At 40.8% G+C, this 21,544-nt stretch overlaps 2 protein-coding genes across 2 annotated transcripts; one reads left to right on the forward strand and one right to left on the reverse strand.

The window, feature by feature from the left end:
* Positions 1-1,366: 1,366 nt before the first annotated feature.
* tmc2b (transmembrane channel-like 2b) lies at positions 1,367-11,701 on the forward strand (the record flags this gene model as incomplete). Its single annotated transcript, XM_083978616.1, has 20 exons — positions 1,367-1,412; positions 1,580-1,621; positions 1,774-2,167; positions 3,991-4,137; positions 5,024-5,114; positions 5,240-5,321; positions 5,432-5,538; positions 5,643-5,741; positions 6,230-6,372; positions 6,470-6,617; positions 6,825-7,019; positions 7,145-7,324; positions 8,457-8,615; positions 8,832-8,960; positions 9,422-9,489; positions 9,780-10,019; positions 10,332-10,457; positions 11,088-11,166; positions 11,246-11,375; positions 11,475-11,701. The coding sequence occupies 20 exons, from the start codon at positions 1,367-1,369 to the stop codon at positions 11,699-11,701; spliced, it is 2,832 nt and encodes a 943-aa protein (XP_083834742.1).
* Positions 11,702-12,518: 817 nt separating this feature from the next.
* LOC310991586 (aldehyde dehydrogenase 1A1-like) lies at positions 12,519-18,212 on the reverse strand (the record flags this gene model as incomplete). Its single annotated transcript, XM_083979346.1, has 14 exons — positions 12,519-12,591; positions 12,754-12,828; positions 12,981-13,138; positions 13,251-13,415; positions 13,535-13,719; positions 14,000-14,102; positions 14,194-14,307; positions 14,519-14,647; positions 15,191-15,252; positions 15,401-15,530; positions 15,656-15,796; positions 15,997-16,101; positions 16,962-17,131; positions 18,152-18,212. The coding sequence occupies 14 exons, from the start codon at positions 18,210-18,212 to the stop codon at positions 12,519-12,521; spliced, it is 1,671 nt and encodes a 556-aa protein (XP_083835472.1).
* Positions 18,213-21,544: the final 3,332 nt, after the last annotated feature.

A 21,544-nucleotide genomic window follows, 5' to 3' on the forward strand; every position in this document is an offset into this window, starting at 1 on the left:
TATCATATAGCAGGGAATGAAGGGGACAACCAGGATGAGGGGCAAAAAAAGGAGTTGGATGAGGAGAAAATGAAAGGCTCCAACACTGAGGGCTTGCCTTGTCTTTCAGGTGGAAGTCTTCAGAGCAGCATTCATATAACCCCGGAAGTGAGTTGCTCTTTGTGTTAGGTGCATGGCAGCTGAGAGTCTCCTGTTTCCTCCTGCATTATTCAAAAGGTCAGATCTGACATTTGACCATAACCACACAAGTACCTGCATCTTAGTGTTTGAAACACAGCATGTGGACAGTTCAGGCTGCACTATCCTCACTTTTACCCTCTTTCACTGCTGTGCTACAAAACCTTCTCACACCGTTTATGTTTTATTAATAGAAATAAAAGGTTTAAGAGGCTAATAATGACTGAAATTTTAAATAGTGAGCTAAGATAGTAACAACACAAAGATTTCATACAAAACGATTATGTGTTAGGATACAGTATGTGAGTTGAGCTTAGACTGGTGAAGCCTACCATTTTAGGCTGAATTTTGGATTATTGTTTTCTATAAACAGTGAGTTTGTTCTACATCGCTTATATTGGCTGTAGAAATGAACAAGGACTGCATCGACCCGTAACTCTTTCAATGTACGCAACTACGCATGGGTATGTCAGTAATGTCTTAGGAGACACTTAAAAAAATGTCTACATTATGCTTTAATGAAAAACATTTTAATTGTCTGACTTTTCCCTCTAATAAAACATGTTATCTTTAAGTGGCTCACTGGACTGTCATGGTCAAACAGGACACTGTGTATTGTAGTTAAATGTGGTGACTTGTTTTTCTTTTCACTCAGGATTACTTAAGCTTCCATCCAACTTTAATGAGACTTGACGTTTATGTCTGCATTTGCCCTGGTGTCTCCTTTCTGGGACACAGCTGAATTATGGCAAATGTCCAACCATCTGTTTCCTCATTCACAGTAAATGACAGCAATACAAACTGAATTTAAATACACATTGGGGTTAAAGCACATGGACTATATATATGTACTGTTATTTCTCCAGTCAAATACCAATATCAAGCATTTTGACTGACAAGCCCATTGTCTGACTCTATTTTCTCCAGAGGCTCCTGATTATCATCTAATGGACTGTGTGTGTGTGTGTCTTTGATGGTTGTCAAGGAGCCAGGGCTCCGGACAGCCTAAACACAGGCACACCCATTCCTACGTGTCTGTGTGTGTGTGTGTGTGTGTTCATGTGTATCCTGGCTTTTTGACACACTATCTTCACAGGTACTTCAGTGAGAGAACTCATGGAGATGTGTCTGTAGTAAGCAGCAGACGTGACCATCGGAGCACACACATAACTAAAAGGGATCAAGAAGAATGCCTCCAAAGAGAAAAAATGATGCTGTGGTTAAAGTTGAAGATGGTGAGGAGATTTTTGAAATGTTTTTTTTTTTTTTTTCCAACAGTCAATTTTCAACTTTAAAATTTCACCTGTTTACTGTAATTACACTGATAATATCTGAGAAAAAGTCCTATTTGAGTTTTAACAGCAGATTTTGTGTGCATTTGTATTTTGTTTACTTGCTCCAGTTGGGATGGACGTTGATGCTGTTTCAGACGATGGAAGTGAAGGTGAGTTTTCTGAGACAATCTTCACTTGCCATATGTGGAAGGTTTGTCACAGTTGTGTGATTGATGTAAGTGAAGTTAATGAATATAAATTGTGTTGTCACTGGAGGACAGTTTTAGCTCTTTGTCTAAAAATACATAAATGTGTGTCTCAGAGGAAGCCAGGAAGAGAAGTAAAAACAGAAGAGCCAGGCCACAACGTAGAGCAAAACAGGCCAGTGACGACGAGGAGGAAGAGGAGGATGAGGACGACGCACCGCGAAAAAGAGGACGGAGGAAGAAGGCCAGGGCCAGAAACAGCGATGAGGATGATGAGGAGGAAGACAATCGAAGTGTGAAAAGCAAAGGATCCAAAGCCGCCAGGAGGAGAGCTGCTAGGGAGGACAGCGATGAGGAGAGTGAAGACCAAGGGAAGAGGAAAAGAGGAGGGAGAACTGTGTCCAAGAAGGAAAAAGAGGAACAGAACAAGGAGAAGAAGGGAAATGTTAAGGGGAAGGAAAGAAAGGATAAAGACGATGAGAAGGACAAGAGAAAGAAGAAGTTGAGCAGGTGCAGTATTCTCTGAGAGCTGTCTCTCCCCTACCTGCACGCGCCACACACCCGTACGGGCTTCTCTTCACGCAGACTCTGCTGATATTGTTCAATGTGCCAAGTATCCAGGGAGATGAAACACTGCAAATTAGATGGACTTCATTTAATAGTACATCAAGACTGAATATGCACTAATTTCCCAGAATAAATGGCACTTAGCCGTTCACCTGCTCGATTTTTAATGCAGCATCTCAGCAGCAAAATGCTGCTCATCCAGATGTTAAGTTAACCCAGTGGTTCCCAACCTTTTCTGGCTTGTGACCCCATTATGACATCACAAATTTCTGGTGACCCCGTCAATAAAGATTCGCCAGCTCAGATATTTTTATATGCTGCATTTTATTTGAACTCGATTTAAATGTGAGAAAGTGAAAGTACAGAATACAGTTGTTTAAGATTGTATGTGGTGTTTTAATCATAAGTTCAAAAATAATAATAATTAGTTAAAAAAATATTTTTATCAGTAATTTTTTTGGGACATTTCAGGCGACCCCATTTGAATTCCAGGTGACCCCACATGGGGTCCCGACCCCAAGGTTGAAAAACACTGAGTTAAGCATTTACTGGACTGGGACCTCTGATTCCATCATCCTATCAGAGGTTTTACCAAAGAAATAAAACTCGTTATGGCAAACAAGGGGATAAAGAGTTTTGGCTGCTGGTAATGGTGCGGTTTGATCCTTATTTGTTCATCCATTATTTACTGCTGCCTTAAGCATCCTGAGACAGCTCATCTTCCTACTGTTTCACTGGATGTGTTTTGTAGTTGGCTGCATATTAAAAAGCGGCAAAACACTGGTTTTGTCTAACAAGGCCTGAACTTAGCCTGAGACAGAATTCAAATCCAAATTAGAACCCTTAAATCAGCCAGTGAAAATGATTCAATATAACATTTAAATGAGAGAAGAACAACATACTGCATGGATGTAGATAGAAGGAATTTATTTTAAAGTGCCTGAACTAACTCATCTTATCATTATAGTGCTAATTTGAAACAGCTTCCTCCACAAGCTACCTGTGTGTGTCTGAATTGTTTTAAAGCCATTGTGGATTTGATTTCTTTGTGTTCTCCAGACAGAAGAATTGGATGCTGCCATCTAAGAAAATTAACTCATTATAACTCAAAAATTAATTCAGCAAAATGTTTTAAACCTGTAATATGTATTGTGGCCATTTCAGGTCAGTGTCTTAATATAGCAAACTTACACATCAAACATCACAGAAACAGTGTCAGCCATCAGCTAGTGAATATAATCCTAATATTCATTTTTATTTTAGTTGTGTTTCTACCAACCCTGGAGGGGAATATCTGGCTCTGAATCTGTGTTGTATCAGCAACACTTTTTCTTCCAGAAGTGGTTGGATAACAAACTGGTTCCTTTGTACCATAACCAGGCCTTATAGCTGCTGGTGCCGCTTTGAGGCTGCATGTAAGCACAGAAGTGCTTTGAGAGTAAAATGCTGACAATGTGATAGCTTAGTGTTTTTTTGTGTTTGCAATCCTAGAGTAATGGGTTATTATGTTAACATTTGCCAGTTAGCTCTAAATTAAATTAAATAAAAGAAAAATAACCTGCTCACTTTTTGGTCGTCAAAAGACCAACAAAATAAACAAACTCTTAAATGAGTTGAGCTTCACAGAGTTTCTGTTCTTCCTGGTCACATACAGATGAGTTGAGGTTTTGAATTTCCAGATGTTGCTATACTGTCTGATGTTAAAGTCTGGCCACTGTGGCGCCTTGTCAAAGCCTTAGCACGTGACGCATGTTTCCCTTTATCAGCTCCTCCTCTTCCTCAGACTCTGATGAGGAATCACTGTCGGAGGGAGAGATCGAAGCCCTGAAGGAACAGGTAGAGGAGAAGAAGAAACTCATCGCTACATTACGGAACAAACCCTGGCGCATGAAGAGGAGACTCGTAGTGCTCAAGTAAAAAACAAGAACCAAACCTTTAACTCACATCCTCAAACTGTTTCCTCTGTCATTATTTCATTTTGTGGTGTGCTTCTTTATGCCTGTTTTATTTTGGCACTTTGCCTGTTATTCATTTGTTTTATGGCTTTCTTGTATGCCAACCATCACTCATGTCATGTACATGTGATGCTGATCATGCATTATTAAAAATTGGTTGCTTTAGCTGTTTGATATTTCTCTGTGTCACTGCTGTGATCTACAGACAATCAAAACTACTTTGGACAAAAAGACATAAAAGATATCTTTAACAAAGACGTCAGATTCATATGACCCTGTTTTACCATATTACAAAAAAAAAAAAAAATCTATACTATACTTTAAGGAAACTTCAAAATCATAATTTTAGGGATTCAAGTATGTATTTGTTTATTCACATTTAACATTTCATTCAGCTATGGATTGTTTTTTACCCTCTGAGATGCACAATAGAAACATGTTGACAGCTGTGCATACATTTCAATCAAGGCTGGCTGTTTTGTTTTTCATATGAAAAACCTGTGAACAGCCCAGGCTCAGGCTGCATTACCAGGCCCAATGCTAGGAGTTATGTAATTGAGTGTGAGTGTGTGAGGTGAGTGTGTACATTACAGTTAAGTGTAAGCATAGCTCTGGCAGAGGAATGTGATAGGTGAGCTACATTATTTTTTTAATGAGTTTAACACTGTTTAATGCATGTTGTGGTGGGTGACTGAGCTTCTGCTTGCCAAGTCTAAGTAGTGATGTATTATCCATCACTAAAACATCCGAGACCTGTAGTTGCAACATCCTCTTACCACTTACTAATTAATCCATGTGTGAGGTAGGTTATGTTTGTCTGACTTCTCTCTGATTGGCCACACAGGGAGTCCCAGGAGTTTGTCGAGAAGTTTGAAGGAGCTCTGGGTAAAGGAAGAGGCAGGAAGCTGTATGCTTTCAAAGTCATGCTCACAAAGGTAATCTCTTCATGTTACCGCTTTACTGACATTTAAAGCTGCCACAGTATTTCAGATAAATAAACTTAATTCATTTATGATTTGGATTATATTGTTAAAAACAACCTTTTTACATTCCCTTCCAGAAACTTATTAAGTTTAAACGTGATTTTGAGAACTTCAAAACAGCCTGTATTCCCTGGGAGAGGAAGATAAAGGACATAGAAAGTTGGTACCATAATGACTCAAACTGACAGAAATAACCACTGGACTAAGATACTTATTGTTTCTAATATGTTGCCACCACATTTCCTAAGTCAGGTTCTCTGTTTTCATAGGTCACTTCGGGTCATCTGTGGCATCCTACTTTATTTTCTTGAGGTGGATGTACGGTCTGAATCTGGTCCTTTTTGGGTTCATGTTTGGCCTGGTGGTGCTACCTGAGGTACAGACTCTCTCATCGTACAGCAGGTGATACCTGATGTAGACGCTGCATTTGTTTTTAAGACCCTCTCCCTCCTCACTTCCAACCCTCTCGTCTTTGTTTAGGTCCTCATGGGCTATCCCTATGGCTCCATTCCCAGGAAAACAGTGCCCCGAGACGAGCAGCCCACAGCCATGGACTACTCTGTGCTACTTGACTTTGGTGTAAGGATCTTAGCTTCATTTATTAATCTATCAAACCTGGATCAGCCTATGGAAATGAATATATGAAGCTTTTTACAGACAGCTGCTAAAACAAATCTGTCCTATGGGGAAGTCATGGTTATATATAACTAGGCTTTACCCATGGCATAGTGGCATGGCTATGGGGATGGCTTGGTCCAACACCGAGTAACTGCTCAACAATTGCCATGGATTAGCATAAAGCTTTATAGAGACACTGATGGTGCCCAGTGGATGGATCTAAAACATGCTTTTCTCATGGTGCCAACATGAGGCTCAGATTTTGAGGGGAAATGACAGAACTGTTCGTAGATTCAGTCTTGTGTCTTGATAAACATCGACAAGACTATTTTTTTTTTTTAACTTTTTCTCTCTTCCTTATATCTAAGTGTGAACATTGTTTTGCACCTGCTTGTGCAGTTGTTATATGTGTCCATAAGAGGATATTTCTTTGTGTACCTCGTCAACAGGGATATTGCAAGTACTCCTTTTTGTTCTATGGATACTACAACAGTGACCGAACTATTGGAGTGCTGCAGTTCAAACTCCCTCTGTCGTACCTGCTGGTGGGTGTTGGCCTCTTTGGATACAGCCTGATGGTTGTCATTAGAACGTAAGTGAGGCACCGGTGCAGACATTTGGATGTATAGGAAAGGACATGGATGAAGATGGATATGTCTGAGGGCTGGTTATTCTGTGTTTCTTTTCAGGATGGCTCGAAACTCAAATGAGGGAGGAGACGGAGCAGAGGAGGGTGAGTTCACCTTCAGCTGGAAGATGTTCACCAGCTGGGATTTCCTGATAGGAAACCCTGAGACTGCAGACAATAAGTACGCCTCTATTACCACCAGCTTCAAGGTTAGCAGGTGTGTGTGTGCTTTTCCATGGCATGCTCAAAGAGACACACTAAGAAATTAAAAACAACTGACTGGAGTGGATATTTCCGTTAACCTCACTTTTCTCACTAGGTTTGCTAGTCTGAAATTTGCAGTGTGGAAAAACTAAAGAGGATTAAATGCATCTTCAATCATCTGATGATTTTTGTATTTTTTCCCCCAATTGTAGGAATCAATTGTGGATGAACAGGAGAACCAGAAAGACGAGAACATCCATCTCCGGCGGTTCCTCAGGGTTATTGCGAACGTTATGATTCTGTGCTGCCTTGGTGGCAGCGGATACCTCATCTACTATGTGGTGAAACGATCTCAGGAGTTTGCTGAGAGGAAGAGTGAAGATCTCACATGGTTTGAAAATAATGAGGCAGGTTAACACTAAACATTAAAGCCTGTTCTTTTTTTTGGTAAAGCAGTGAGATATGGCAAAGTGGGAGATTTGAGGCTTGTAAATAAAATACCCCCCTCCCCATCTCTTGTGCAATGTATCAGGTGGAGTTTGTGATGTCTCTGCTGGGGCTGGTGTGTCCTCCTTTGTTTGAAACCATTGCAGAGTTGGAGGATTATCACCCTCGTATTGCCCTCAAGTGGCAGCTGGGTCGAATCTTTGCCCTCTTCCTGGGAAACCTTTACACCTTCCTCTTTGCCCTGTTCGACGAGGTTACTGCCAAGGTAGGACTGTAACACATTTATACACGTTTGAGCTTCCATGTTTATAGAAACTATCTGATGTAACAATAGTCAAGAGACCTTCATTGGGTTTGCTCTAGATTCTTCAGTGTTATTCTCGTAAGAATGAATGAACAAAATAACAATCTTTCTGAATGGCTTTAAAGATAGTACTGTATTACGTAAGCAAAGCTAAACTTGGAAGGTAAAAACAAATGGAAAAAAAGTTTTAAAAAGTTTTAATGGAAGCCTTAGACATTGCCTGAATCTACACAGGTTCGACATATTGGGAAATATGCTGAATAATACTCCATCTTAGTCTATTAGATATAAAGCTACAGTCACCAGCAGGTCAAAATGTAAACTGATGCTTGTCTGACTGTGTCTGAAGGTAACCGTCTATAGGAAGAACCAGTCTGGCGCATATACAGTATCCTGTGTTTGCTGATGCTAGTAGGTGTTAGCTTACCTAGTCAGACTAGCTGTATCCATCCGCCAGCTGGTTTGCTTCATTGAGCACAAATACTGGAAACATGCACTGCATCTTGATTTCAATACTCCTTTCAGTAAACTTATATGTTGTACACTGAGTAAGCTCTTCCTGACCGTGTGTTTGTGAATTTCAACTAAATAGTATTTGTACCATAAGACTTACCAGAAATGATGTGATTGTACAATCAGCTGGTTTTGCTCAACTGACAAAAAAAAAATTAACATTTGACTTTACTTTCTGTAGCCATTGCTTAATGCGGAAATTACATTGATAACATGACCTTCCTTGGACACCATTTTCACAGCTGTGATAGGCCATTATGTTGGCCGTCTCATCCTGTTGCATAACCAAGATGGTGACCAATTATGGTGAGAAGTGTCCAAACTAAAGTTTTTGATTGAGAATGTGAGTTGAGACACCTGAGAGGAAAGAGACCGCGAAGTTCTGCAGTAATCTAAATGTAATCTATACTGTTTCCAATGTTAGGCCAGCTGTTGTCTGTAGCTATCTAACATGAGGAATTTAAGTGCGCACTGCTACTTCCCAATCTGGAACAATCCATTTGAATCAGGACTGGGTGTCTTCAAATTATATAACACAAATTTTGTCTTCCCTTTCCTCAATGTGTTTTCTTTTCTTCAGTTGGACAGGGAGAAGGTTATCAAGAATGCCACTGAATGGTCTTTGAATCAATACTACGCCAACTACAGCTCCCACTTCAACACCACCGATGTGCCTCCTCCAGATGTGAACCCAGCTGATGTTGTCAGAGGACCCTGCTGGGAGACCGGAGTGGGAATAGTCAGTAAAGATATTATATATAGTTGTCCAATGGTGAATGAGAAACAAGGGGTGCAGAGAAGTCCACTTTAGTTTTTACCCGATTTGGAGCATCATTCCTACACTTCACCCTCCTCAGCCCATTGACTCACACAGAACGGACTACATGTCTGCTGGCTGCTCTGTTTTGTTTTATGTCTTTTGCTTCATTTCTCACTGGCTTCTTTTTCTGTGCAGGAATTTGTGAAACTAATCGTGTCTGACATGCAAGTGACCTATTTGACAATTCTGATTGGTGATTTTCTGCGAGCTGTCATTGTGCGCTTCCTCAACTACTGCTGGTGCTGGGACCTAGAAGCTGGATTTGTGAGTACTTGCAATGTGTCTCAGTGCACAGTGCCTCCATTTAGATTATGTTTTAGTTTTTGTTGTTGTTTTTAGCTAAATATATAGTTAAAAGAGTAATCTTCTCTATCTAAAAAAAACATAAAATTAGTTGTGACATTTCTGCCTTCTGTATCTGTAGTTTTGTGGCTGAATGTGAATAAGTTCAACGAGTGTTTATGTCATCGTATAGCGAACGTGTCATTCAGGTCTGTGAGTACATCACAGTTCCAACTGGATCTTGTCAACCTGATACCATACAATGACATCTGGCAAGACAGGTGATCCCTAACATTGAGTGAAAGAGGACACGGCAGCAAGAACTTAATTACAGAGAGACAGAGGGACACATAGGCATAGAGAGAGGGACAAATGCAAACTGTATTAACCTGTTCTTTGTTCATATAAGTGAACATGCTAATCATATTGTTTGTTTATACCAGCCTTCATATGGAGAGTTTGACATCAGTGGAAATGTGCTGGGGCTTGTCTTCAATCAAGGAATGATATGGTGAATGTCTCTGTTTTCTGTCTATATATATAAAACCATGTCTTCTCTAATGGGACCAATGGTTTCCTAATGAGCTTTCCTCTGATGAAAAACAGGTCATGTTTCTGCTTGTCCTTGTCTTTCTCCACTGTGCATATAATTAACAAAACAGTGTGTGTAGAGTCTGCCTCTTCAAATAGATGTGTTATTTGTTTGCCTTTGATATTCGAGCCAAACTATTGCAAGTAAATCACTAATTAGACTGTAGAATTAGGCAAATGATTAGCTCAATATTGGCTTGTCTTCCACAGGATGGGGGCATTTTATGCTCCAGGTCTGGTGGGTGTGAATGTTTTGCGTCTCGTGTGCTCGATGTACTACCAGTGCTGGGCAGTGATGTCCTGTAACGTCCCTCATGAGCGAGTTTTCAAGGCCTCACGGTCAAACAACTTCTACATGGGCCTTCTGCTGCTGGTGTTGTTCCTCAGTCTGCTTCCAGTTGTCTACACCATCATGACCTTACCCCCCTCCTTCGACTGTGGGCCTTTCAGGTGAGTAGGCCTGAACTCATAGACTACAATGAAATTCATTCATTCAGTCAGAAAGTCATTCATTAATTTTTCACATGCAGTGATAGCAGACAGTACACTTGGACATAAAGCATTTTATTTACTGTTTATGTTTATTTGTAAAAGGTCATACATATAGCATAAAGTTTTCAGCTAGTTGCTGTCCCTTTCCAGGTCATTCAGTTATCTTTTCTGTACGCAGACACGTACTCAAATGTCTTAAATATGTCACTTGATGGACATCTTTTTATTCAAAGAGCTACAACAAACAGTGCACTGTATCTGATCCACCAGTGGTCAAGAGAAGATGTATGATGTCGTCATTGAGACTATAGACAAGGATCTACCGACCTTTGTTGGGAACATTTTTACATATGCCACCAACCCGGGACTCATCATGCCTGCTGTCCTCCTCATGGTGTATGTATCATGTGTATCATATCATATATCATATATATACATAATGTTATGTGAAACAGCATGTTGTATGTGCAAATTGTTTTTAAAAAAAAGGACAAAGGCAGAAGAATTAATTGGTGGCTGAAATGTTGTTCCATTACTTTCATGTAATGGAAAGTAAGGTATTTGTTAATATCCTTTTTAAGTCTTTTATGAATGTCAGATTTCAAAATTCAAAAATCAAATCTGGACTGTTGCCACACAACGTTTATGTAGAAGGTCACTAAATTGTTGTATCTTTGGGACAATATACTTTGTCTGAAGGGAAATGAGCAGAAACCTTGCTGGCTCCAGCTGTCGTTTTTGATACTACCACAGGGGGGGATCAAAGACAGAAATGTTTTTAATCGACCACTTCAAGGATAATGACTTATTTTGGCAATAATTTCATCCATAAATCATACAGTGACAGGATGTGTCAACATCATTAGTCTCAAACACTTAGTGATAAAAGGTATAAAAGCCGAAAATCCTCAATCCATTGTCTACATTTTGTAAGCTTTGTGGTCCTTTGAGGACTACTGGTCTATGATGTTGTAGCCTACTGTTTACAATGACTTTGAACTAATAGACTTCCAATTCCTTATACAGGTTGGCCATCTACTACCTGAATGCAGTGTCAAAAGGATACCAACAAGCGAATACTGACCTGAAAAAGAAGATGCAAATGGTCAGTACAAATATTTTCTTCCCCTTGTTCAAAGTTCAGGCCAACAAATAACTATCTGGTTAATTGGTGGACACATTAGGCCCGGGACGAGGAGAAGAACCGCAGGAACAACAAGGACAGCACTAATCAAGTGATGAAAGACCTGGAGGACTTGCTGCCAGATAAGTCTCTAATACCACCTCCTGTTGAGGAAGAGCCACCCCCACCTGGTACACAGTCACACTCACAGATCCCTTTACTGCACATATTATCAGCCAGTTTGCACCAGATGATCTTCACCACTCTTTTTGCTCTCCATGTCTTCTCAGAGGTCGTAGTTGAGAAGGGCAGCAAGTCTCCCAAAACGAAGCCACGTGCGGCAGGGAAAGGGGTTAATCTGCAAAAGGACGTGTCCCTAGCTGCCCCAAACCCCAGAGGGCCAGTGACCCGTGGTCCGACGGCAAGAGGGGCGCCTCCTGGCAATGCAAGAGGACCCCAACCTGGTGCAGGCAGAGGACGAGGTCGGGGTGGGCCACCGAGGAAAAGGGACACATGATTCAGACGACACCTGCAACTAACAACAAATAACAGGTGTCTGCAAGCAGGACTGCTGCAGTCATTGTCACATATGAAGGATGGATGCAGCACTGCAGTAACTACGGACTTATAAGAAATTATTCGCATGGATAAGAATAAGTTACTGTACTGCATTAAAAGTGTTGTAACTAGTATTTTAAACATGCATTAATTACATTTAACCACAGACAAAGTCTATAATTATTCCAGTGTAAAGACACAGAAATGACTGTTTTATCTAACTTATTAGCATCCCCATTGTAAAAATGTGAAGAAAAACCATTGCACAGATATATAGTGGACATGTTTATCTGCACTGAAATCAGATAACATTAAGTGGTTATCAGTATGGATTAGTTTTATTGATTTCATTTTGAAATCCCTGTAAATAGTTTGTAAAATGTCCTTTGTCTATTTTTTGTAGGACACCGATTAAAATCATTTGTTTATGGCAAAGTATCAAAGTTGTTGCCTCTATACAAAAACAGGCTCTAAACTAACACACAAGAGACACCACTATAGAGAACAGACTGTCTGGCTAACCTAACATGTTTATAGGTAATACACAGATACACCAGAGCCAGCATTGTCATAATTTGTCAAGCAAAGACAAAAGGCTAAGATTGGAAAAAAGTAGTGACTAGCTGAGCAGAAATTAGAAAAACAAACATAGATGAAGGTCTTTAAAACATGCCGGTGCCATATGATTATTGAACAATGTCGATGGAGGATCTGGAGCCATAGGGTGGCAAAGAATTTATAGGACAGGAAAAAGTCGTTCCTGCGATATGATGGTGTTATGAGTTCTTCTGTGAGATTTTGATAGTGACTGCCTTGACCTCTGTGTACTCCTGAAGAGCATATTCTCCCCTATAATAAAGAAAAACACTGATTATGCAATGAAAACATGCCACATTTGTGATAATGTTTCCTCACATTGAACAAGCAACATTTATCTATGTATAAAGTTGCAGAGATTACAGGCACTGATCTGTACGTTGCTGCTGCTGTTGCCTGAAAGACCATACTCACATTTCCCTCCCATTGCCGGACATCTTGAAGCCTCCAAATGGACACTGAGCACTCATGGCATTGTAGCAGTTCACCCTGGAAAAGAAGCAACACCTCATTATGTCATTGTTAATTTACCAAAGACAATCATGCATGCTGTTTTGTCAATGCATTGACAAAACAGTCTAATATGGACTAAAAGAGCGCTTCAGTTGTAAAAGATAAAGCGTAGAGGATGTGATCCATACCACACCATGCCAGCTTGCAGAGCAGAGGAGACTGTCAGGGCTTTGTCAATGTTGTTGGTAAACACTCCTGCAGCCAGGCCATAGTGTGTGGCATTGGCTCTCTGGATGACTTCGTGGATGCTACGGAAACACATGATCTGCTGCACTGGGCCGAAAATCTGAGAGTGTGAGAGCAGGGGTGATAACATGAGGAGGGGATTCAGAGTGTGGGGCTGAAATGTGGAGACAAAACTCTGTGTTTGTCATGTGCACAGTTGAGTAGCACAGTACCTCTTCTTTGGCGATACGCATATCGTCCGTGACATTTGAGAAGACGGTGGGTTGGATGAAAAGTCCCTGCTGACCCCATGCAGACCCCCCACATTCCAGCGTGGCTCCCTCTCTCTTCCCGCTCTCAATCAGCTCCATTATCTTATCAAACTGCTTCTGGTCGATCTACACAAAACAGCAAGCAGTAAGTAGCTCGGGTTATTTTCTCTTTGTGTGTTTGGGTCACGTCGCTTCCTGACCTCTTAGACAATATCCGCTACCTAATAAAAGGGGGTCTTGTATACCTGTGGGCCCTGGTCCACACCTGGCAGCAGTGGGTTTCCCAGGACTTTGCATCTGGCTCTCTCAACGCTGCGATGGACAAACTCCTCATAGATTGATTCCTCCACAAACACCCTGGATCCAGCCAGACAGCACTGGCCCTGGTTAAAGAACAGGCCACTGTGGGCCTGCTCCACTGCATACTCTACTGCAAGACAGACGTGTGCACATAGAAGTTTAAAACGCTGCTGCTAAACTTCTGAGAGGAAGCAAGAAGTACTGTACACTCATTCTCATTTGAGATTCAATAATTACCAGGGGAAAGTTTTGACTAGGCCAGGAGATAATTTGGATCTTTCCTGCTTTTTGCTCTTGTCAACAGTGCACAGAGTAATACAGTCTGTCACACATGCTGAAGGCACAAAATAAGTGCTCCATTTGAAAAGACACTATTCATCAAATAACTGATGAAAAAAATAAATACTCACAGTCACAATCTGCAAAGACAATACTTGGATTTTTGCCACCAAGTTCTAGTGTAACTCTTTTCAGGTTGCTGTCACCTGCTGCCTTCTGGATAAGTTTTCCAACCTGTGAGTGAGATACACAGTCACAGTAAAAAAGGAAAAAGGGACAAGAGAAGGGGAGAGATGATTTGTTCTTGATGTCAGTAGATACTAACAACAGTTGATCCAGTGAAGGCTATTTTGTCAATGTCCATGTGGTGGGAAATGGCACAGCCTGCTGTCTGACCATAACCTGGCACCACATTCACCACACCTGGAGGAAACCCAGCCTAGACCCAGAGACACAGAGAGAAACATATAATAAACTTAACTACACTTGCTCATCTATCACTGAGACATAATCCCAGAGCAGTCTTTCTTCTTTTACAGCCATGTAGGTCATGATTGGTGTCTGAATACAAGTTTATGGCTTTTGTCCACATATGTTCTTTGTTCCTACAGTATATCATAGTTGGGGGAAAACAGTAATAATCCAAGTACCTCTTTTATGAGTGCGGCCATGTGCAGGGCTGATAATGGGGTCTGTTCGGCAGGTTTGATGACTACAGTGTTCCCACAGCACAGAGCAGGAGCAATCTTCCATGCAAACATCATCAATGGGAAGTTCCACTGCAGGCCAAAATGATTAAAATTTGATTAAAAATAAAAGACTACTAAAAAGGTTCTAACTTCAAAAGTCACAATTGGGCATTAAGTCCCAGTTGGGTTCATTGCATTTAAGTGTCCTTTGGAAACACCTCCATTGTGTTATGCGACTGAAATTGCTGTTGAGCTCTCACAGTAATTATGACTAGCAATCTAAATATTTTTTATCTTATGCTCGCATTAACCACAGTCTTGATCCTTTTGAGTTTCTAAGGTTGAATAGGGTAAACATTTGCTTTGAAGGGGGCTATCTGTAAGTTTTCTCTGCTGCCGATGTTGGTGATGATTGTTGCTCGACAACAGCCTGAGCCACTATTAGGATCTCTGAGCAGAGCTGTATCTTCACTGCAGACTCAAGGCCAAAATGACTCATTATTGGAAAGTGACCAGAACGTGCAACATTTCCTCTAGACTGGTGAGAAAACAGCTGTTAATGCATTAACAACTGCTAATCGTAGCAATAGCAAAACTAAAAAGCACTTTTCACTGTTGTGTTTTTCTACTTACAGGAATGATCTGGCCGCAAACTCCAATGGGCTCGTGTCGTGTGTAAGTAAAGTACTCGCCATCTAAGAAAAAAAAGTTTATTCATGATGGCTTTTAGTTTCTATGTCAAAAGATACTTGCCAAACATGGCAGTATCTCTACTATATTTATTGATTATCATATTATGATTTTAAGTCATCAGGAGTCAGTTTTGAAAAGAGGGTGACTCACCTACTGGGATGGTTTTACCATGAATCTTGTCGGCCCAGCCACCATAATATCTCAAGGTTTTGATTGTGGCCATCAGATCTACAAAATATGCCATGAGAAACACTTTTCCAGAGTCCAGGGCCTCTAGGGTCTGCAAATAAAAGAAATGCCAGTGCTTGATTTTATTGAAGCTGATCTTTAACTTCAAACTCAAATTTTGGTAAACAATATTCAAACTGAGAATTTATTGTGTCTGCATGTGTGTAAGTTTCTCACCGCCAACAACAGCCGGTCTCTCTCCACTAAGTCGGCAAGTCTGTTAAGTAGATGACCTCGGTCTGAGGCGTCTATAGATCGCCATGGTGATCCCATCTGGAAGGCAGCGCGGGCACTCCTCACCGCCTTGTTCACATCTTCCTTTGAGGGGGAGAGAACATTGAGCAAGTGGTTAGAAAAAGTCAGTTTAAGTTTCATGGACCACACTGTATACGAGACCCTCTGTGCTCAGACCATGGACTTCGATAGGGTTGGGGTGGGGATCCCTCTTGCATAACATGTAAAAATGTTTAAGAGGTAAAGAGACCATCTAATGTACTAGCGATGTATAATATACTCACTGCATCAGCCTCCTCCACTTCACACAGCAGCTCTCCCGTGGCAGGATTATATACAGGAATCTTTCTGCCGCTGCATGACTCATGCCACTCGTTATTGATGAACAACTGAGATACCAGAGGAGAAGAAGAGAGAAATCATACACACAGAAACAGATTCCTTCATGTAAATGTTTTTCTTCAAGTGGTATCTCCGCTGTTTGTTGTCTCAAAGCAGATCAAAGACAGTCCTGAAACTAATAACAGGCTCCCTGGATTTAGTGAGCTTCATTTTGCCTGCTCTGATATTTTTATGAGTTGCATCTGTGTGCCGCTTTTTCAGGCAATTGCCTTCATCAGTACCAACTGATAAATGGGCTGTAAATATTTTACCATATTCATCTCATGAAAAACCACATTTCCATTTCCCTTTTGTTTCAAACAGACACAGCTTATTTTTCATGTCCATTTCAGACTCAGACCATAAATATTAAATTACCACATCACTGGTACACAATAAAATATTAAAGGGTAACTGAACCAATTATCAACAAGTTGAATTATCCAAATTCAGACCAGATGACAAGACTCACACAGTTAGAAAACTGACCACTGAGACACATGGGAGAAGTTAGGATACCAATAAAATGAAAATATCAAAACCTGCACTTTTTAACAACACATCAGATTTGTAATTAAAACTTGACTGCCTTATATAAAACACCTACAAAGATTTCTCTGCAAGAGAGTTTTCTGCACGGTGTCATATGAATAACTGAGAACGCCAGACCTTATGTGATTGATTAACATTTTCCAATAAAGTCCATAAATCCCAAGTGTCCTATTGGTAAACTCTATGGACCTCTGATTTTTTTTTTTTGTGAGCTAAACTGTCCTCCAGGAACAAAGAAATATGAACCACACTGAAGCTTGGATCATCTCTCACATTCTGCTCACTCTTTGACCCTTGACGTCTGGGCACAGCTTACCTTAGTGTATTGAATTGTTGGGTCTGGGACTGGCATGGGCAGGGCCCCCGGCTCAGCTTCATCTTCATGCTGTGATTTGTGGTTCTGGTTTGGACCCCGGTGGTTGCATCCAGTACCAGAGTGCTGCTGGTGGTTGTCAGGCTCAGAATTCATATTTGTATGTTTTCCCTCTGAAAGAGACACAAATGTAAGCCAGTGCTTGTGTGTTTACCCATATACTGTAGTGCATGTGTGTGTGACCTCTTGATTGTTAAAGTTAATATTTGGATCACTGAGTGAGAATAGTTCCTTTCGTGTTTTGTCATAACCCCGTGCATGAGATGCCATCCCAACCCAGTGGAGTAACAGAAACTCTGCCAAATGAGCTACTGGCATTGTCAGCAGGGTAACACCATGGGGTCAAGGGTTATGACTGGCACCGTAAAGTTGGGCTGGCTCTGAGCAATGGACTGGGCTGACCTCATTTGGACAGAGAAGATCAGAGGAGCAGGATGCAGGCCGCAGCAAAACACAACCAGAGGTGTGCCTCATCACATTTGTTGAGAAAACCCAGACTTTGATCATAAAATGGCCCCATTTGAGAAACAATGAAGGTTTGCTTTGTGCAAGGGATTATTAATAATGCTCCAGCTTACAGACATAGATAGACTCAGCAATATCCCTGCACACAAAACAACACAACAGAATACTCCATAGTCTCTCCAGTTGACAAAAGAAGGACTTATTTTTAAATCTGATTAATCATTCCAGTCCATTTTAAAGCAATTATGCCAAACCATCTAGTTTTCCAACTGCTTAAAAGTGAATGTATTCTTTGTTACTTTGATTTAAATTGATCTTAAATTAAATCTTTACTGTATATATTATATTTATGTGGTTATCTTTTCATTATGGACTGAAAATCAGACAAATCAAGCATTTAAAAAAAAACTTTAAGCTTAGAATGAGTCTTATTCACAATCTTCTGACATTATAGACAAACAAGCTGATAAGTTCATAATCGTCAGATCACTTTATTGGAATATAAGGAAATCTTAAATTGGACACAAATGATAAAAAATGAACCTGTTGGACTGGATGTGAAAACTGCTTTAGAGTAATTAGCACAGACAGAGTAGACCGTTATAAAACACCAAATATTTTAAGAATGAAAAGCTTTACCTTGCAGGAGTGTGAAAAGTGTTTGTTACCTGTGGGTGATGCTGACGAGCTGCCTCCAGCCTGGTGGACTCCTACTCCGTTCACCGGCATGTCGCCGCTTCTCTCCGCTTCCTCTCCGTCACCGTCAGCCAGCCGGTCAGAGACCTGCCGAGCAGCTTTATATACCTGCAGCTGTCGGCGCTAGAAAGCAGGAAACAGCAGCATCACGCACCGCCGGGAGTTTCTCTCTGCTCCTCCGAGGGTCTCCCCTGCACGCGCGGACCACCGCTCAAACTCAAGCAGTCCCAGTTACCCCACGTGCCCTCGCGAGACAGGCGCGCGCACCCCTCATTTGATGTGACCGTGACACCGGGTGGTAAGACGAAGTTGTTGAATATTAATGTGTAACATGCAGACATAAAACATATCTTAAATTAATTTAACTAGGCCCACGGTACAGTGATGAGGAAGGCTACTTTGACAAGGCAACCTACAGTATGTCGCATTTTTACAACAAAAAACAAAACTTTGACTGCAACAGCTTCATGGTTAACTTTTAGAACAACAACCACAGCTGTGGTAAGCTACAATCAGGTTAAACTTCTACACCAGTAGAAATGCTGCTTCTACATTGTTGAAGTCCAGTAGCCTAACAAAAAAGTAATAACACATTAACAAAAAACAGCAATAACAATTACAGAGGTTGTTACTTTCGAGTCAAAAGCATTTGAGTCCTTTGTGCTTTGATCTATTGTAAAGTAAACTTACACCTTTAAAACTACAAACTTTTTATGTTGCAAACAGAGGCAACCACAAGCTGTGTTCAGTCAAGTGATGGCTACTTGTTGTATTATTTCTGTTGTCTGTGAATCAGTTCAGCCCAACTGCCTGGATAGGCCCATCTACAAGGCAGCCAACATAATTGGGAAGATGTTTGCTTTGATAAGAGGCCTCCTGCTGCTTCACTGTCTCCCAGGAACAATGTGATCACATAACTTTGTCTGATGCGCCTATTTTCATCTAGAAATACACATTTGAGAAATATCTCCCAGGACAACACAACCTCTGTAATTAACCCTTGTTAAACAATGAAAAGATCAGCAGAATTGCTTTTAGGGAGTGTTGCAAAAACACAGTGGAAACCATCCTCCCATAATAATGTATGCAGCTCTGTTTTGTTATGCAGTTTCCTTGAAGTTTGTGTTGTGTAGGCCAACTGAACAGTTTTGCGCAAATACTTTGATATTTAACATTGTTTCATACCAATATCACTGTCTGAGTAGAGGTAACAGTCTGTGTAATACAACCACATGCTGAGCACATACACATGGTAATTTGAGTCATGTTTGAGCAATAGGTCAGTAAACTTGCTCTTATAAGCATCAGAATCTCCTTGTAGACACAGTCTGGCTCCACAGAGTCAGTGTGTCTCGGCTCTGTCTGCCACAGTTAATGACAAGACCGGACCGCCCCGGCCTGGAGAGAACTTGGACCAATGGGTCAAAGGAGCTGTCGCTCGGCCTGACAGCACTGGGTGTCCCACAGTTGAGCCTGAGCTAAATTGACGGTTCGATGGAGAGTGAGAAAGGAAGGAGAATGAAAGGAATGAAAGATGGAGAGTGAGAGACAGTGAGAGAACTGGGGAGGAGGATGTGATGCAGGCATTCAGGGGAAATGAGGGATGAGGACACAGGAGAAAAGGTGGGAAAACAAGAATTAAGAAAAATGAGAAACAGAGGGCTTTGATACTGTAATCAGTTAGAGGCCACAAGGTAAATATTCTGAATGGTTGCTTCAGTGACAGAGAAGCAGACCTGGAAGTGTGATGGCAGACAAATGTTCACAAGCTATTTACATCACTTACAAATATCAATCTTTATAGTTTTTTGCCTTTGTAGTCAACACTCGAACTTCATATTCGATATTTGTGTAGGTGCAACTTAACATAACTACAAGATGAAACGATTGAGCTTTTATTTTTAAGCTATAGCTTAAGAGGTTGTGTTGTGTTGTGAAACACTGTGAGGTGTCTGTGTTGTTTTGTCTACACTTCCTGGCAGGTAAAGGCTGTGATGGTATGTATACATATTGTGTATTTTATGTATACATATTATACATTACTACAGTGACCAAGAAGATTTGCAGCCTGAAAGCATGACCTCAGTCCAACAACAGGGACATGAAGTCAAAGCTAACAGATGGAGAGCATCCCCTTGTGACACAATATGGACATTACACTGTTCTTGAAACAGTGCTGTGGTCTGTGACCCAATGATGGAGGAACCACTCAGATCCTTGATTTAGGTTCAAAACCTTACTTACATAAAAGTACACATATATACAGAACCAGTCCAAAAGTTTGGCCAATGGTTTTTCTTTATTTTTAGTACTTTCTACAGCGTATATTCATACTGAAGACATCAAAATTATGAAGAAACACATATGGAATTATGTAGTAAACACAAAAGTGTTAGTTAATACAAAAGTGTTATCTGTCACCTGACCTAAACCCAATTGAGATGGTTTAGGATGAGTTGGACTGCAGAGTGAAGGCAAAACAGCCAACAAGAGCTCAGCACCTCTGGGAACTCCTTCAAGACTGTTGGAAAACCGTTCCCGGTGACGACCTCTTAAAACTGATGAAAGAAGGTCAAGAGTGTGCAAAAAGCTGCCATGCAAAATGTGGCCACTTCGAAAAATCTAAAATCTAACATATCCTGCTTTGTTTAACACTTTTTTGTTTGCTACATAATTACACGTGTTCTTTCATAGTTTTGATGTCTTCAGTATGAATCTACTGTACAATGTAGAAAGTAATACAAAGAAAGAAAAACCATTGAATGAGAAGGTGTGTCCAAACATTTGACTGGTATACTGTATGCATATAGCCAGCAACATTTTGTGTCAAAACTGTCAGAAATGAGATTTAAACCAAGTATTAATTGCTCTTTCATGGCAATTCAGTCAAACAACAATGACCTCATGTAATTTCCATTGAAAAACACACACACACACACACACACACACACACACAGAAGTAAATTTACAAGCCTTAAATACACAAAGATTTACTTAAAAATGAGCTACGTTATTTTCCTTCAGAACCCAATCAGTCAGTAATTGGCTCTTGTATATTTGCAGGATGCTCACAGGCAGTATTTATTTATTTTTTTTACTTTTTCCATCCTTGTATGTTTTATTCAACATCTAAGCCCTTTAAAATACAGTTTTAAACATATGTACTGCAACAACCGCCTCCTGCTTCGTTAGGGCCTGCAGGAGCAGGAGGGGAGGGGCCCATGTTGTGAACGGTTCCAGTCTGCAGGCAAATGGGCCGATACGGTCACTGGCTGTCCGGACTCTTCCTAAACCCTGAGCCAAGTTTCTCGCCATGTGTGCCTTCCTATTGTAAGCGGGCAGCAGCTCCCTCTGCAGGGGGCCCA

This window comes from Trachurus trachurus, assembly GCF_905171665.1.
Source record: "Trachurus trachurus genome assembly, chromosome: 9".
Taxonomy (NCBI): Eukaryota; Metazoa; Chordata; class Actinopteri; order Carangiformes; family Carangidae; genus Trachurus; species Trachurus trachurus.